Here is an 18,979-nt window from a genome sequence, read left to right as displayed (position 1 = left end):
CTGTCAGGGAGTTGTGCAGAGCCACAGGATCCCCCCTGCTCCCCCTTTTCTCCAGGCTGAGCCCCTTTCCCAGCTCCCTCAGCCCCTCCTGGGGCTCCAGCCCCTTCCCCAGCCCCGTTCCCTTCCCTGGACACTCCAGCCCCTCAGTTTCTTGTTGTGAGGGGCCAAAAACTGACCCTGGGATTCAAGGTGCGGCCTCAGCACTGCCCTGGTTCTGCTGTCACCCCATGGCTGGGACAGCCCAGGTGGCCAAGAAGGCCGATGGCCCCTGGGCACCCCTGGGCTCGTGTCCAGCTGCTGTCCCCAGCACCCCAGGGCCTGTCCCAGCTTTCCAGACACTTTTCCCCCAGCCTGGAGCTGCAGGGGTTGCTGTGAGCCGAGGACAGGACCCAGCACTTCCCCGGGCTGTCCCTCAGCCCGCTGGCCTGCTGCCATGGATCCAGCCTGCCCAGCCCCTCTGCAGAGCCCTCCTGCCCTCCAGCAGAGCCACGCTCCCACCCAGCCCGCTGCTGTGAGAACTGACCGAGGGCCCTCCATCCCCTCACCCGGACCTTTGATGGAGACGTCGAGCGGGCCTGGCCCCGGCCCCGATCCCACGGGAGCCCCACCGTGCCCAGCCCGGCTGGATGCGCCTCCGTTGCCCAGCGCTCCCAGGCCCTGCCCTCAGCCAGTTCTTCCCCCGGGGAACGGGGCCCTGGCCACGAGCAGCCAGCTTCTCCAGGAGATGCCGCGGGAGAAGCCGTCGCAGGCTTTGTGAGGTGCGGGCAGACACGGCCGCAGCCTTTGCTCAGCCCTGAGCGGCTCGCCTTGGCGCAGGAGGAGATCAGGTTGGTCAGGCAGGACCTGCCTGTCCCAAACCCAGGCTGGCCGGGCCTGATGCCCTGGTTGTCCTGTTCCTGCTGCTGGTGGCACTCCAGGTGATCTGCTCCATGGCTTCCCTGGCATCAGGGCAGCTGGCAGGCCTGGAGTTCCCTGGATCCCCCTTCTGACCATTCCTGTAGATGTGTGTCACATTTGCCAACCTCCAGGTAACTGGACTGCTGGAAAATGAATGGAAGTGGCTCAGCAAGCTCTCTGCCAGTTCCCTCAGCCCCCTGGGGTGGATCCCATCCCACCACTTAGGAGTGTCCAGCTCACTGGTCCAGTCCCGTCCTTAGCAGCTCACTGACCATTCCCTCCTGGATTATGGGGACCACTGCTCCCATCCCTGTCTTGCAGCTCAGGGTGCTGATTAAATGAGGTAAATGTACTGTCCAGTATTCTTCTTCCTAATGAAGCTTGTCTCTGCAAAGAAACAAGTGCATATGCTTGGGAAAAAAATGAAGGCAAAGAATATCTAGAACCCAGTGAACCAAAAAAGATAACTACAAATCACTTGCAAAACATCAACATGGCAAAAAAACACCTACATCTCAAATGCTTGTAAATAAAGAGTCCAAGTAAGCCAACAACAAAAATATTGGCTTCTACTTGCTAACTATAAAGATTTTTTAAAGAGCCAGATAATGTACTCTCAATTTTAAACACTGAAAAATATTTAAAAATATTTACTTTAAGAAATGAAGAAAATCTAGATCAATGCAATGTGAATTACAATAATTCAGTTACTTTTCTTTACAGTTACTTTCTACTTTAAAAGCATTAAATCGGTACACTTGTATGGTTTTCCACAGTGCAATATGCTTAAGTCTTACTTAATGACTTTCTTATTTGGGATGTGCTACAGTGAACACCTGACAGTACAAATCAGCGTTATCAAAATGAAACAAGACCTGGGAGATACTAAGACATGAAACAAGGAGGAAAAAAAGTTAAAATATACTGTCACATTTTTTTGTCACAATTATCTTTTTAACATGTAAGCACTTGAAGTTATCATAAATATAAAAATTAGTAAATTTTTAACCACTATAAAAATTCATAGTTTTAACTCACACATCCAACATGTGCATTTACACACAGCTTACATAATAACACATTCCAAAAAGGCAAACCACAAAGGCAAAACCACAAGCCCTGTTCTCATTTCCTTAGAGTAACTTCTCAACCAGCCTAATCTGGAAGACAAACATCTTCATGACCATCACAAGGATTTAAAGTAATTTATTCTGTTTTCTTTGCTTGTTTTTTCTTAGCACTCTCATGGTGCTGCTCAGAAGGCTGGTCACAGACTGAAGAGCCGTTGGAAGATGTGACACCTTCACCCTCCACTCTGGAAGGTGTCTTTCGTGAGCCAAAAAACATTTGGCCCACTGCAGCCTCAAAGGGAGCAAGTGGAGAAGCTGCACATCTTGTCAACATCATTTTTACCTACAAAGAACAAGGATCAAGTTACAATAAAAGTTGTGATGGCTTCACAGGTAAACAAATTCAAAGCAGAAGGGGTGTATGGCATTTTATCTTTCTACACAAGGATGAGGCTGTGCCACCACTAACAGAAGTCTGCTCATTTTAGCTGAAATTGGTCAAAGAATGCTTTCCTTTCTGACCAACACTCTTGGCACAGCTATGAAGGGGATGTACAGGGAGGCCAGAGAGGGATTCTTCATCAGGAACTGTAGCAACATGACAAACTGAAAGAGGAGAAATTTAAGCTGGATTCTAGGAAGAAATTCTTTACTGTGAGGGTGATAAGATACAGGTTGCCCTGAGATGTTGCTGATAACCCAACCCTGGCTGTGCTCAAGACCAGGCTGGATAAAGCCTTGACAAACCTGGCCTAGTAAAAGATGTCTCTGCCCATGGTGGGGGGCTGGAGCTGGATGATTTTTGAGGTCCCTTCCAGCCCTTAATATTGTATGACTATATGATTCTACAAGCCATACACAATGTGCACAAAAATACTCTCTGTAAGGATAATCATCTTGACTGTAAATCATATTTAATGCCATACAATTAAGGTGAAAAGCAACTTTTATGTGTAAGTTTTGTGTCTTGTTCAAACTCAAAAATCATAAACAAGAGTGGCTTCCTTCCACTTAAACTGGAAGAATGGAATGGGTAAGGACCTGAATGTATAAGTGCATAACCAGACATTAATTAGAATTCCAGACAGCCATATTCATTCCATAAAGTTCAGAGATTTAGATGGGCACCCCTTAGGACACATAACATGGAATCAGGATTGAAAAACCTGATTTTTCAGATGTGGGTACTGGATAAGTTTATATTGCAATGGTTTCTACAGCTTTCAGAGGTATGACAAGTTTCCAGGAGTCGTTATTAAAGGATTATGCCAGATACACTGCTGCTTTATTACTTTATCAGTTAAGAGGTGGTCGAGTTCCTGACTGTCAGTACACTCATCAGTGTAAGGATTTAGTAACTCCAGTGCACCTGGACAGCCAGCTTCTGTGGACACCTGCAATTTCTCACTTCCAGAACAACATTCCTTTCCTTCTCCATTCTCAGCATCCACAGTTCAACAATGCCTTTATTGATTCAGATGGAAAATCAAGGACATAAGCTTTAAGTCTTGGCTCCCAAAAGTAACTTGTGCAGAATTAAACTTGTCAGCTCCTTCACAAAAAAGGAGACTGGCAACCACATTTCCACACATTATCTGGTCTGTTCAACACCAGCTCTGAAGCTCTTAAAACTGCCAGATATCCACTAACAGAAATTATGTTTTCTTACAAACTAGTAATCCAGAAGAAACGCATCATCCTGGAAATTAACAAGACTGGAAGGACTGAAGACTTCAATAGAGAAGTAGTGTATATTTTGCGACAAAATAGTTACACCTACCTCAGAGTAGTTTTGGTATGCTTTCCCTTCCCCACCCAAATACTTATTTTGTGAACACCTTAAATCAAATGAGAATTCAGCTGGCTTGTTTTACAAACCCACTGGCGACTACATAGGTAAACACAAAAGACAGAACAGAAGAGTTTCTTTCTACAATAATAAGCCCTTTTTTGAGATTACAGACATACAAGCCTGGAATATCAAATACTGGGTGCAAAAATGCCTGATTGTTTTTTCTTTTCCTCCCCTTCCCCTGCACACATTGAACAGAATAGGTCCTCCATTCTGCTCATGCACAGAACACTAAACACATGCCTTCAGCAGGAGCTGGCCTTCCTATCCAGAAGCATGCATTTTAACAATTAAATAAATTTATTTGGTCACTAGCAACACTTTCAAATTCTTACCTTGAAAACAACAAGAAAGATGGTGTATACAAACACAAGGTTGTGTTTTGCTATTGGCAAGTACTGTCTGCGTTGCAGGGTGAAAAGAACTGCTCCTATCAAAGTTACCTTCACAGGGCTAGAAATCAAACAAAGAATGTTAATTTCTCTTCTCTGCTTTATAGTGGAAGCTGCCTGGAAAGCAATACATGTTCTTGGGTGCAAAAGAATTGATTCTGAATAGAACTAATGAAAACTTGTGGTAAGTTTATGTACTATGCTTTCTGCCCATAAATCATTAAGTCCAGCATTACTTTGCACACCCAACAAATTCCTATTTGACAAATACTCGTCAAATCAATGCTTCTATTTAGACTTCATATGTCATCTTGAGTCTCTTCTTCCTCTCCCAATGTATCTTATTGAAGAGTTAAATTACAGAGTTCACACTACTTGGACTAGACATAAAAATAGGTTCGTATACTATACTCCAGGAGTCAGTTACTCCAAGGAGTTGCTTAAGGTGTTGAAGAGTGACATAGTCCAAGTCTTGGTCCACTGTAACACTCCAGCAACTCTGGGCTGTATCAGCTTAGATCTGACTGGAGCCAAGCCTGTGTTACCAGGTTTTGTCAACACAGCTGTGCTGACCTGAGACATGCAAAGATTTCCAACCTATTTCCAGTTTATAGCAATCTTTGTTGTGGTACTAAATCCCCTCCTAGGTATACAGCCAGAAACCAAGACATCTTCAGTTAGTTATCCATCATTCTGTGTATTTCTTAATCAGCATGTGACATGTGCAGGTGACATTCCTGCTATCACAGAGCATCTACTGTAGATCTGATCTTCACCGTCTTTTCAGCAACCAAAAGACTGCATCAGCTTCCTGCTCAAGAAATCCAAAACATAACCATGTGTACACACGCATCTCATGTAGGAAGTTTGATGCATTTAACTCTGTAACTTAGTTCAACTTAATGCTATTAAGATTTACACATAAACAAAACTTTTAAAATCTTTTTTTGAGTTACTTTGAGCCACATCCACAGTGGAGAAGGAGAATATATGCAAGTCATGCCAATCAGTAAGCACTGCTCCAGTGTTGCACCTGTAAAGAAGTTTTATTTGTGTCTACAGTGCTATTTTTGACAGTCACATTTTCTTCTGAAAGTTTACTTTAAAGACTGCCATTTAGGTACTTACAAGAGAAAGAAAAATTCTAAATACTTGGAATTTCAGAAAAAGCCAACAACTAACAGAAGCCACAAAAAGTTGAAATATTGCCAAAGAGAAGGCTACAAATGTCTCTCCTGTTATTCTGTGTCTAGGAGTGGCTGCTGAAAAGAAAGATGGCTTTTTTAAAAAATAAAATTATTATTTTTAAAGACCTGACTGTAACCTGGGAAAGATCAAAAGAATTTTAGGAAATTATCACAGTGACCTTATCTTGACTTACAATAATAGCCTGTGGCTTCCCAGCCTGTTTCAATTCTTATTTTACAGAGAAAACCAGAAGACCTGTAATATTCCTCATTCTTTGCTTCTGCAAGAGAAGTAACTTTTCCCATCTTGCAGGTCATTTCTGCTATACTGAATAACCAATTTGTACCTTCTCAAATAATTGATGTCTTTGGAGGAAAATGGCACCGGCAGCAAAAGTAAGAGTGACAGTGTTCAAAGGAATCCATCTTAGTGATGCTCAGAACGTACACCAAAATTCACTTGTGTATTTTGAGTATCACTGTACTTTCATTTTGGACAGAAGAAGACCATGACCCTGTAAGACAATACTGCTTTCTAGCAACTCCCCATGAGGTCTTTACTACTTTCTGCCAAGTTTTGTTGACTTTTCTTCTCATTTGCACTCTTGGGCTGTGAACGTAAAAAAATTAAAACATCTTCTAGAAGTCCCGAAGACCATCATCCCAGGTTTCTAAGGATACACACTAAAACTGAGAACAAATATGTCCTAATGTTTTGCGGGGTTTTTTTTTAGCCTCAATCACTGAAAGTAAGCATCAACAGACTGAGTTAGCAAAACAACAGCTAACTTGTTGCAGTTTTTTTAAAAAAAACTTACTAGGACATTTGCAAGAGCTCATTGGTTTCAGGCTTCCACACTCCTCTCACCAGCTGCTCAAAGTTGGAAATTAGACCACCACCAGCACCTGAAATTGCAGAGATTTATGGCAAGTTTCTACTGATTGCTACCACTACTATGCCATTGCTCCCAGAAAAACTCATGACACCAGATGCTAAATGTGGCACCAAAGCCCAGACTTAAAAAGACTTAATCCAACTTTTCACACAAGCAAGACTCAAACAACGGCCACGAAACCACAGAGGCTGAGACACTCAGCAAAAACGTCAGGTCTGCCTGTAAGTGACAGCATCTGAACTGATGCAAACATCACATTCACACAGCAGTACAGAATCAAGCAGAAACAAGAGCTGCACAACTACTTTCTGAAGTGACCCCCGATGGTGTGGATGCAAATACAGCTGTCAGGAGGGTGGCTTTTCCAGAGTACCAACTGCACAGGCAGGCAAGAAGGGTCATCCCCATGCTTAAAACCAAGTAACCAAAGATAACCAGTTTTCTTCAGCCTCATGCAAGGACACAGCTCTGAGGCAATAATGCTGTTGGAAAATTCAGCAACAGCTACACAGGAGATTTACTTTTTTATTGCCATCAACTGCCCAACCTACAAGTTCTGGCAAGACCTGCTGAAGGGAACTTCCATCAAAGTCCTTCAATGTCACCCTTAATTCAGGCAGAAAATCTCAGCAAAGGCTTTTTCCTCGAGGGGACATCAGACTGCATCAGGACTACCATGCCCAGCACAGCAAGCATGGTGCTACAGTTCTGCTGAGGGGTTAGACATTTAAACACCACTCCAAAAAACCCCAAACCCTCAGAACAAGATGCTATGCACTTTACCTCTGGCCCAGCCCACAGCTATCATGACAAGCCAGGCATCTTTGTAGACAACGTCTGCGTGTGCAATGCCATCTGTGATCTTCCAAGTCCTTGTCACTTCCTTCATTCCTACCACCAGAAGACGAAGAGGCATCAAGGAAAAGCAGCGGTAGAATATGTCTTCTGGGCAGTAAAACACTAGATACCTGAAAATAATCAGAAAAAAAACATTAGCCACATTTTTGCTAAGGAATTATCTTTTCATAATCCCTAAAGATATTTCTGGAATATGACTAGCAATGCCTGATATGCTGCTGACAATTCAAAGTCTTGTGGCACATATCTCAGAACAAACTTGAAAAGCTTTTGAGCACACCTGAGCTGTTGCACCAAACCAAACTCTACTGCCTCATTGTCCCAGAGAAGAATCCATTAAAGTCCATGTGAAACAGCTTTACATTTTTCCAACTGTTCTACACCTTACAATATCATATTATTATAATTCAAGTTATTAAAGTGGTATCTGATTGACTTGGTGTGGTTTGATTTTATTTTGTTTTTTTTTGTTTAGTTTGGTGTAGGGTGTTGTTTTGTTTTTTGGGTTTTTTTTTTTTTTTTTTTTTTTTTTAGGATTTTTTTTTAATAAGGTTACGAAAGGGTGGTAAATTAAATGCTGACTCTGTGCTTCTAGACTGTAGGTACCTGGAATTACATAACTTCAGCAAGAATGCCTCCACTAGTTAGTGTCATGCTAGGTGAAATGCATGGCTATTTTTAAACACACTTAACATCTTAGTACTCACCAATTCTAGCTTTTCCAGTTTGCCAGTTACAAGCACATTTCTTTATTCAAAGCATTGAAAGAACACTACTCAAAATATCTTTTATCAACTTGCTTTTAAAAACAATTAAAGATGGCTAACAGCTAAATCCTAAGTGACAGTGAATTTTAAAAGATTAGACTATGTAATGTTTTATTAGACTATGTAGTGTCAATAATAAATAAAATTCAGTTCCTATTGAGACATTCAGGAAAACCCAATCAAGATTAAATATCTTGATTAAGTTATCTTAAGTAGATTATTTCCACTCTGGAGTAAGAGAGTAATAATTGCATAAGAGTAGAGTAAGTGTTTAAAAAGAAGGGTAACTTTTTGTTTTCTTTAAAAAAAAAGAGGACAGTTCCCCTTTGCTTTAAGGTTTTTGATCTTGATCTTGCATACCAAGAATTTCTGAGGCCTTTTCCTTTATCTCTTATTGTAAAGTCAGACGCCACTGCATGCAACCCGGCTTCAGCAGATACAATGAAGCCAAAAATGTAGAGAGAGGATGAACTTTAGAGGCTACTGCAAAAAGCCATTTAAGCCACCTACTCACCGGAGAACTCACACCAGAATTAATCTACACCATCAGAATGTGGGTTTAGGAACCTGAAGCAGCATGTGACAGGCTGGCACTGAAGGCCCACCACAGCACTCCTGCCTGTAAGCTCTGCTAACAGTAGATGCCGCTGTCCTACAGACTATTTAGGAGCATTTCTTCAAGCTGAGCACAACTCCACTCGCTTTCCAGTTCCAAATGCGGCTTGGGGAATTTCAATTCGCATGATCTGAGACCAGCAATTAAGGTCATTACACTTGGGAAGAGAGAAATTTGCAAAGCTGGAAGCTTAAAACGTTTCATAACATTCACAGGTCCTCACTAAAAACCTCGTTTAAATTATGTGCAGCAAATCACATTTGATCACAGGGAGTTAAACAGAAATCCTGTTCTCTTCAAATGTACTCCTAGCTCGTGTCACTTGATGAACCAAGCAATCAGTCTGCCATCAGACTAACAATCACAGGCAGCTTATGTAAGCTCTGTTAATAGTTCACTAATAATACATATTATTAATTTCACCCATTTGTCTAAATTAAATATGTCATCTTCTATTGCAGCATAAAGACCATAAAACTAATACATACACCCAGACAGATAGAAACACTTTCTTTCACTTTAATGAATTTTCAATTGTAAAACTAATGGGACTAGTGGAACTAAAGGATTTTGAGCAGGCCAGACTATCCAAATATAGTGATTGAGCTTTCTAAATTCAAAACCCCCACTGCTGGTCATAATTTATGTTAAGTTTGAAGTTTTCTTCAAAGACCGCTTTCTGGAACAAATTAACTCCATTGGAAGACCACATTTATATGAAAGTAACTCCACTATTTTTATTTAACTCCAAAGCAGGCCAAATTGTCTCATACTTGATTCAATCATACAATTCAGCTCACCACTAACCCTAACCCTCCCAGACATTTGGGAAGGAATGAAATACAGAAAGAAATAAAACATATGTCTGATAGTAGAAACTGGAGGAAAGATGTGTCATGGAACCTTAGTTATAGGAAAGTCCAAAATTTTTACATCAGCTAGGTTCTGAACCTCAAGAGCTGTTTTTGAAGAAACTTGACTGCATTTATGACATACCTATGTTAAGCAAACTGAATCAATTTTATTTAAAAGTAATGTTTGTACTTGTTTGACCAGGAATACAATAAAAACCTAAGGGAAGTCCAATCTAGCAACCAAGCATTTTGTTGCACGACAAAATGCTGCTGAGACTCGCTTTCCATTCCCAGAGAACAGGATCATAACAGCTGCTGTGAGCATCTGGATAAAGAGACAGCATCCAAATCCACAACAATTTTAAGTAAAGATTCTGATTTACATGGAACCTTGATGGTACAGCATCAGTTTACAGCATCAGTTTACAGCATATAGCTTCCTTAGAAGGCAATATCACTCATCTTACCCAATTGTGGCTGCTTACCAGACTGAGGATGCCAGTAGAATATTTATGGTCTTTGCAAGAAATGCTACTGGAGGTTCACCAAGCATCAACGAAGACAAAACTGAACCCCCAAAGCAATAAAGCATTGCACTAAACCAGCAAGCCACTGGACTTCGGACTGACACTTCCACAACTCCTGTGGGGAAAAGAAACAAGCCCCATAAACAGAAATGAAAGCTGGAGAAGAACATAATGTTTTAAAGGTCAGTATTTTTCAATTTAGTTCCTTCAGGTAATGAAAAATCATCCAGCAATTGGCAGGCTCTCACAGGAAAATTTTCCAGAAATACAAACGTCAGGGTACGGTGACTTTAACTTACAACACCTGAACAGAACTGAAAGGCTGGCAAAGTGTTCTCTGAACATCTTTCGTGCATTAGTTTGTTATATCTGGATACCAAGAAGAAAAATCTTTCAGAGCATAGCAGTGAGGTCTTGCTGTTAACAACCTGACCCAGGGACACTTGCTTTCAAATTTGTATTACAAAAAACCTAAGTGGCTTATCTAAACAGGATTGCTAACATTTGGAGAGTTATTCTAGGAATTCCATTCCTGCTTTTAAGTGTTCCAAGAATCCAAGGTAACTGCTTTTCCCTCTTTCCTCATAATACCCTGCTGTGATTGCTGGCCAAAATGAGAACAACATCCAAGATAATTGTCAAGTTGTTTTCACCTGCACTCTTGAAGAGAGGGGGAAAAAAGGTTACCTTGAACTATAATAATAAATAAATTTCCCTCATTATTAAAAGGTTGATGGTTTTGTTTATTTCACTTTAAAATAAAGTCTTCAAAATTAACTATATTTTTGAAATGCAAGTGAACTATGCCAGAAAGAGTACATAATATTAAAAGATTATACTGGAGGTAATGGGATGTACTAACCATTTCCAGAGGAAAACATTTTACCAAAGCTAGAAATAGACTCAAGTAGTTACTTTGACTATTTCCCTCCACTTTAAAAGTTCAGTGTTGCCAAAGCTTCCACTTTACATTGGTTCTGAGCTCTGTTTGCCTGAATGAGTTTAATTTTCTGTAGTCCAAAGGCTGAAGTTCACAAAAGCACTACTGTTTGCCCCAAAACGAAATTTGACATCTGTTCCCAATTCACAGTAGAAGCTTTGGTTTATCAGGCATTTCTGTGGGAAATGAAGGGTCATAGTCAAGATGAGAGGCTCAAACATTTAAAAAAGCATACAGTACCCTCAATACAGTTAATTAAATATATTAACAAGACCATTCCAATTTTAATGCTGGCATAGATATCAAGTATTGCAGCACTATCTAAATGCTCATGTATAAATTATTAATTTATAAAAATGAGCATTTATTATAAGCATTAGAGAACATCAGCATATAAAATAACATCTCTTTAATTTTTAACTATTTTGTAATTTCTTTTTCAAACTGCAGTACCTGGTGCTCCAAGTAAGACACTTGCAAAATATTAATGGCTTGTGTTTACTACTTTTGGAGTAGGTTTAAAATTAGGCATCTGTTCTCTCTTGAAATCCATTCTCCTGCTTTCCAACAACCACCAGCTTCTCGACACTTCCTTTTTCTCACAACTAGCAGCAAGTGGTTTTCAGTTTTGAGGTCACATCCAGATGGCCCTGTACCAGTAAGCTCCACAGCAATGCAGGTAAATTTTTACTTACATTTTACTTACATTTCTTCATTCTACTGTACTTCAAGATTTTTCTCTTGGTCAGCACTAAAAACATCTCAAATGCCAGTTTTTTAACAACTCAAACCTGCTTTATAACAAGGAATACACCCAATACAGAAGGCAATGAGGCAAAAAGCATTGATACTAATTTAAAGATCATCTCAGCATTGCTACCTAAATTATGACTGGGGTGTAGCTTTTCAGAAGACAAATTCAGTTTCAAGTAGGTCACATGTTTTTGTACAAAGTGGTCATTTATATTTGTCCTCTGATGCATCCTCTAAAATTAATGAGGCATCACACCACCATGCCATGGTGGATATGCCAGAAGGCCACTAGGAATGCGGATGTACACTTCAGAAAGTTAAGGAACTGTTTGAAAACACAAGGATTAATTTTGAATACAGTTTTAAACATTGTTCCTGAACAATCATAGCATTAAAAAACAAAAACACAAACAAACAAAAACCAAACCAAGAAAAAAGCCAAAAAAACTCCCAAACAAAACAAAAAACCAAACCAACCAAACAAAAATACCCAGACAAATAAAAAAAAACCTTTGCCAACTATTTCTGTCAATAGGATTATATCTTCTTTAAACTTTTTAGCATGTTCCAAGTAGACAATAATGCATACTATACACACATCTAGTGACAAAACCAGGAGGATTTGTACACATTTTTTTAAAGTACCTCATTCAACCATATACAATATCATTTGTAAAGATAGAGGATTTAGAGACTGAGACTTAACAGAGCAAAACTAGGCTGAAGAAATTACTTCTCGTCAAATCACCTGAAACACATCATAGAAAAAACCTCAGGAACAAACCAAATATGACACATCCCCAACCATCAACACTTTTTTGCTGTCCTTCCATCCCAAAAAGCACCAAAAATTGCCAGTTCCACAACTGGCTGGAGTTACAAGCAAGCAACTCCTAAGCTGTCCTAAATCACTAATCAAGAACTCCTCTTTTAAAACACATAGAAAGCAACAAGTTGGTTATCACTGCTGTAGTTTGCCAGTCACAAGTGAGCAAGAAAGCCTGGCTGGAAGGATTGGAAAAGTCCTAGTTAGTGTGCACCCATCCATGACCAAATGCCCACACTGAATCTGATTTTAAGCTGTGGGGGTGGGTTGGTATTTTAATGAGACAGTAATCTGGGATAAAAAAAATGTGGCTGTAACTTGACCACATACTTCTTACATCACCAGGCACTCAAGGCTATCCTGTAATTTCCCTGTCAAATATAGCTAGTGTTGTAAGTTTCCAAAAACAACATAAAGCCTAGACAGCATTAATCAACAACAATATACCCATACTGAGTATTCATAATAACTGCTATTTCAGTTATGATTTAATACCCAGTTCAAACCACTTGGGAAGTGAGAACCAGGCCAGCAGGCAGTCACCTGGATTATAGTTATTAATTCCAAGTATTAGAAAATACTCAGGAGTTCTGAACTACCAGCTAGTAAGATGAGAAGAAAAAAAAGGAAAAAAAAAAAACAACAACTAGGAGTATGGATCTGACTAGACTCCTGGCAGCAATTTTACTTTCCATAAGTGTTGTCTCACTAAAACTATGCTGATTTGAAGCAAAGAGGCCTCTCATCCTGTGACACTGTGTGATCCTCTCATCACATCTTTAGATCTGCTCATTCCAGAGGAAAGTTTAAAGGTATTGCATGATAATGTCAGAAAGTCCCTTTCCAAATGGGACAGACACATTACACAATGCCACAGCCCAGCACACATTAAAATTTCTGGCAGCGTTAACAAAGTTTGGTGAAGATTTTAGAACACATAAGCACTTTATACCAGTCTTCACAGTCTGTTAAGCGCATTTCCTCAGCAGGTCAAAATTCACCCTGGAACACTTATGAAGAGACCAAAGAACAAGCCCTACTAAACAGTGCAGAGCCCTAGAAATCTGAGGTAAGCAGCAGCTCCCAAATTCACACTAAAATCCCAAAAGCCCGCTCAGTTTCCCATACAGTTATGACCTGGGATGCACAGCTACTGTAAACACGTCTAAACCCACGCCACAAGTAGCTTAATTCTAAACACTGAAACAAGGCCAGTGTCTACATTTGTGACGGCCAAAAGAAAAAAAAAAATTAAAAATGCAGGCTTGAGGTTAACAGCCCCAGTGTAAAAGGTTTTCTAGAAGAGAGCAGAGACTGAAATGGAATGGTGTCTCCCGTACAAAACGCTGACCAGCCACTGACACATGAGAGTCCTGGGCTGTTTCCTACACGGCAGAATCGCCTTAACACCCCCCTGCAAAAAAACCAGCGTCTGTGAAGGATGTAAAGTCTAGTATTTCTCCTCCGAGATGCAATTCTGGGCAGAGATGCCGGTCTGTGTCACACACGCCTTCCCTGCACCCATAAATCTAACTTTGAGGGGCCTCAGCCCCTTCATTCCTTAGGCTTTAAAACTGAAACAAACAAATAATTAACTCAACTAAAAAACCTGAAAGGTTTCCAACAGAACTCTCGGCTGATTTCGCCAGCACCTCTTAGGCTCTGGAAAGCGAGGAAAAGCTTCGGCTAGGTATTTTTGGCGGGCAGTGAGACTTCGCTAATGGACAGACGGGCTAACGCAGACGGCAGACAGTCGCATTTGCACGGCCATGGGGTAAGCTCGGGGCCTCATCCTCACCCTGCCGGGGCTGGACACCCCAGGGCAACACGGGGGAAAAACCGCGACTGGGATGGAGCTGTGGGGTGTCCGCCCCGTCCCGTCCCGCCCCGCTCACCCCGCTGCTCCTTCAGCGCCAGCACGGAGGCGACATAATGCGCCAGGTCGAAGAAAGGGAACATGCGGAGGCGGGAGAAGCTCAGCGGCACCTGCCACAGCTCCATAGCCGGGCACGGAGCTCCGGGAGCGGCTGCTCGGGACGGGAGGAGCGGCAGAGCGCAGAGGACGCGGCCTGGCCGCTCCCGGCCACCGTCAGCGCGGGGTGGGGCGGGGCGGGGCGGGCGCGGCGCCTCACGGGCCTGTCCCCTCCCTCAGCCCCGCCGGACAGCCCTACGGGCTGCCTGCTCTGCCTTTTGTTTGCCTTTTTTTTTTGGTCAAAAAGCTGATAAATCCAACTCCGTGCACTTTTCCAGACGGGTTGTGGCCTGCCTCGGAGCCGCTGGTTTTGTGGTGCTCCCCCACGCATCTCGTGCGCAGGTCACTACACTTACTATCTTTTTTTTTTTTTTTTTTTTCTCCTTACCCGCTAAATATTTCTGAAACTCATCAAGAATATTTTGTATTATCAACGTGTACGGTCTTCTTCAGGTTGATGCCATCTATTTATCTACGTAGTTACTGAGGGCATTAATGTACTCCAGATCCTGTCAGAACTCAGCAGAAATGCTTTAAAGCATGTTTATGTCTATTTTGATAGTGACGGCCATTGCTAACTCTGCCTCCTTAAAGATCTGTATCCAGTGTTGCACCAATCCCACAGTATTTTCAGCAAAGCTAGTTTTTTGTGTTTGTGAGCTACCCATTTTTAAAGCTTTGCTAACTCTAGGGTACATGACATTTGCTTTTTCTTTGTTCACAAGACCAGCTAACAGAAAGGATCTGAAGGAAATCCATGTAGTCAGGATGGTTTGTGTTAGAGGGGACCTTAAATCTCATTAATTCCACTATCCCAGGTTTCCCTGACCTCCATCCAACCTGGCCTTGGCCACTTCCCCAGGAATGAGGCAGCCACAGCTTCTCTGTGCAGCTGTGACAGTGCCCCACCACCTTCAGAAGGAAGAATTTCTTCCTCATATCTAATCTAAATCTATTTCAGTACGAAGCCATTCCCCCCTTGTCCTCTCACTACGTGCCCTTGTAAACATTCTCTCCACCATCCTGACAAGCTTCTGTCAGAAACTGGAAAGCTTTTTGACTATCCTGTCACCCCGAAGCCAAGGCACACTAGACCTGGCACTTTCCTTGGTGGAAACACTCTTGAGGTGTGTTGTTCCCATCTTTTCTGCGTATTTACCTCCCCCCCTGCCCCCATCCCCAGGAGATGGAGGTTTAGTAGTTTGTGAATTTTGGTTGGTTTTCCCTACTAAATTTTCCCTGAACCGTTTCAGTCTTTTCCATTCAGTTTCTGCATGCTGGTGAAAAGAACTCTTAAAGGATCTAAGTTTTGCACGTTGTATGGTGAAGTTAAGCAAAGCAGTCTGAAAGTGCAACTTTCACAGGTGCTCTTGAACTTGCTCTTTGCCTACCAAGAGCTAATTTCAGGAAATAACTGAAATTGTACAATCATTCTGGAGAAAAGGTTTATGCCACTCAACATAGCAAGCACTTGAGCTTTTCCCAGAATAATTTCAGCTTGTTATGAATAGCCAGCTATTATTTTCATTGATTTGCCTTTTATCAGTACCATATTCACTGAATAAATTCCTATTCTCAAAGTCTCTTCCTTGCTGTGCATCCAGTGACTCATTTGCTCCCTGGGAATTGACCCATGTGCGTGCAGCTCATTTCTATTTCATGGCCATTTCCATCTTCATTTCATCTACACGAAGGGATCCTAGTTCAGTCAAAGTGATCTCTTACTAGTCTTGTCATTAACAAGTCTAATTCTGATTTTTCTGTTATGCTTATGTGCAGACACAGAAACCAGAGTTTGCTTTTCTAGAGCAGCATATTGACGTGCCCCAGTTTATGAGTAATAAGACATAATACATTAGTAAGCTGCATTCCGTGGCAGATATCAGTTCAGCATCATTTTATTTCCCCCAGAGCAGGGCTCTGTGTCTGCGCAGCTACAGTGGAGCTACTGACAGGATTTAAAAGGATACAGTCTTTTTCACTCCTTGCAGTACTGGTTTATCCCCACCAAGTGGCATCCGTTTCATTGCTAGGCAATGAAAACTACTCAAGCTATCTCGTATGTGATCATAGAAGGAGAGGGAGTGAAATAAAAATGGCAGTGACCACAAGGAACATAGTGACCAAAAAAAAAAAAAAATCACAGTTTGGGCCAGCAATATCTGCACTGCAGCCACCACTGTGCCTGCAACTTGTCATAAATATACCCAATTTCTTTGAAATGCCAGCAGTGATACCTCTGCTGGTGCTGTTTTGCAGCAGATAGCAATACCTGTCTGAACTTTAAATTTTTAGTCAGGTCCTCAGATACAGAATACTGCACTGTCACTGCACCTGAAGTGTTGCTCTCCAAAGCAGAGTTGTGCTGGTTTGGGCTGGAATAAAGTTAATTTCCTTCCAGGAGGCTGTTATGGCGCTGTGTTTTAGATTTGTGCTGAATTCAGGCATGATGATACAGAGATGTTTTTGTTATTGCTGAGCAGGGCTTGCACAGAGCCAAGGTCTTTGCTACTCCTTGTGTTGAGGAGACTCAACTAGGACAGGTGACCCCAGCCGACCCAAGGGACATTCCAGGCCATGTGACATCATGCTCAGTGTAAAAAGTGAGGGGGGAAAGGAAGGGGGGACATTTGAAGTGATGGCATTTATCCTCCCAAGTCACTGTTCTGTGTGATGGGGCCCTGCTGGGAATGGCTGAGCCCCTGCCCAACTATGGGAAGCAGGGAACTCATTCCTCGTTTTGCTTTGCTTGTGTGAGCAGCTTTTGCTTCCCTTATTAAACTGCCATTATCCCAACCTGTGAACTTTCACCTTTCCAATTCTCTCCCCAGTCCCACTGGTGGGAGAGTGAGAGGATGGCAGCATGGGGCTGGGCTAGTGGCTGGGGTTAAACAGCACAGAGGTACCTGGTGTGGAGGTGCATCTCATAGCAGTGAGGTGGTCTAAAAGCATGTTAACCACCACAATTTAAACAAGAAAAATGTTTTGGTGAGTTTTCTCCAGCTCCAGCAGGAAATTAGAGCAGCAGTTTCTCTAGGATTACTGGTGAGCAGGGAGAGATTCCTGTGTGTTCAGGGTAACAGCGGAGCAGAGAACAGAGGAAGCCACCAGACAAAAATCTGACCACACAACACAGTCTGAGTAATAGAAGTAGAGTAACAAATGCAAAAATTAAAAATCAGATCAATTTTCCAGCTGTCCTGGATACCTCAGCAATAACTTAAAGACAGCAGGGGATAAAACACCTGAAACATAAACCTCTTGTTCATCTTGAGCCAAGTACACAGATGCTGAGAGAACTGTGATAGTGTGAGCGGGTGGTATTAGTGTGTAAGCTAGGTACACACACCATATGTGTGTGTGAAACTATTTTTTTGTGTTTTGCTGATTTTAAACTGGAAGAACAGGTACCCCTTTCATTTATTGGGAGCAGACTAATAATGAGACCTGAGCAGCACAGTGTGCATTTAAGAATTTTAAAGATGGGCTGCTGTGTTGTATAAATGGAAAGCTTAACATGAAATCAAAGCACACGCCAAAACTGGGTCTCTTGCCCAAGGAATATTATCCTGACCTTAAAAAACCCCACTGTAAACACCTGCTGAATAGCTACCCAGCTTCCACATTCTCCCCAGTACTTTTCAGCAGGATTATGCTAATTTTGTGTTTGAAAAAAAAAAAAGTCTGTGTACTTAGCATGGAAGTATAGCTGGTGAAGTTGCTGATTAATGTTGGATATGTTTATTTAGTGTTTTATCTTGTAATGTTTCTTGGAGGCCTGGAGTTCAAGAATGGTGCCTTAGGGGAAAAAAGGTAGGACAACTTCTTTCATCAGTATGCCTCAAAACTCTTACTCGTCTTCCTCAAATCAGGAAATTAGAAATAATGTCTTTTTATTAATTATTAGGTTAAGGTTTTTTTATCTTCTAAGAAGAGCTCTCAACCTCAAGTTGGTGAATAAAAATCAAGTCAGGTGAAAATAGTAATCTTTGTCACAATATGGAAATAGACAATTCCACTGCCTGCTCTCATCCTGCAACGTTTGTGATTTGTAGCCATGTGCCACACTGCTGTCTGTCTCCTTCCAAACAAATTCTTGCTCTGCTCTACAGTTTTCTACCTTGTTTCCTTGTTTTCCAACAGTCTTTTATCCCCATCAAGCTGCTTACTTTGATCTTCTAGTACATTTTCTTTTTCCCTTCTCATCATATATCCATCAACACTGCATATTTCTTTCAGTGTCACTCCCCACACCTTGCCTGGTTTTCTTGCTTTCTCCATGCCATCCTCAGCATTAATTCATGGCTTAGTATACTGGTCAGTCTCCTGTCTGTCTGAGGGTCTAGCTATTCATTCCACTTTTGTCACCTTACTTGTGCATGCCTTGAATCAATACTCATGTACTCAGGCCCCACCTTTATCTTTCTGCATCTTCCAGCTTCATCACCTCGGTTACCTTCCTTCTTTTCCAGTCTTCCTACAGAAGATCAGGTCCTGCCTCCTTTCAGATTTTCTGAAAAAAAATGAGAAAATAAATCATAGGAAGTTCAGACCGCCAAATGTCTCCTAACA

At 41.7% G+C, this 18,979-nt stretch overlaps 1 protein-coding gene across 2 annotated transcripts; it reads right to left on the bottom strand.

Annotated features, from left to right (window-relative positions):
* Nucleotides 1–2,086: 2,086 nt before the first annotated feature.
* TMEM38B (transmembrane protein 38B) lies at nt 2,087–18,914 on the bottom strand. Of its 2 annotated transcripts, none has more exons than XM_062512982.1 (6): nt 18,823–18,914; nt 9,875–10,031; nt 7,078–7,262; nt 6,217–6,304; nt 4,155–4,272; nt 2,087–2,310 (listed from the first exon to the last, which is right to left on the bottom strand). In XM_062512982.1, exons 1-6 carry the CDS (start codon nt 18,836–18,838, stop codon nt 2,104–2,106), a joined length of 771 nt encoding a protein of 256 aa, XP_062368966.1. In that variant the 5' UTR covers nt 18,839–18,914; the 3' UTR covers nt 2,087–2,103. The 2 variants fall into 2 exon arrangements, with proteins under 2 accessions (XP_062368966.1, XP_062368965.1); XM_062512981.1 differs by lacking the exon at nt 18,823–18,914 and adding an exon at nt 14,331–14,643.
* Between the last annotated feature and the right edge of the window lie 65 nt (nt 18,915–18,979).

This window comes from Cinclus cinclus, chromosome Z (genome assembly GCF_963662255.1).
Source record: "Cinclus cinclus chromosome Z, bCinCin1.1, whole genome shotgun sequence".
In the NCBI taxonomy this organism is placed as follows: Eukaryota; Metazoa; Chordata; class Aves; order Passeriformes; family Cinclidae; genus Cinclus; species Cinclus cinclus.
The sequence above is the reverse complement of the archived record's forward strand: the minus strand, read 5'-3'. Positions and strand labels throughout refer to the sequence as shown.

Excerpts from the sequence above, each read along its gene's own strand:
- TMEM38B (XM_062512981.1), bottom strand. The coding sequence starts at position 14,436 with ATGGAGCTGTGGCAGGTGCCGCTGAGCTTCTCCCGCCTCCGCATGTTC. Across the intron at positions 10,032-14,330 it reads GGCGCTGAAGGAGCAGCGGG|GAGTTGTGGAAGTGTCAGTC; the intron begins GTGAGCGGGGCG and ends TTTTCCCCACAG. Across the intron at positions 6,305-7,077 it reads AGCTGTGGGCTGGGCCAGAG|GTGCTGGTGGTGGTCTAATT; the intron begins GTAAAGTGCATA and ends CTGCAATTTCAG.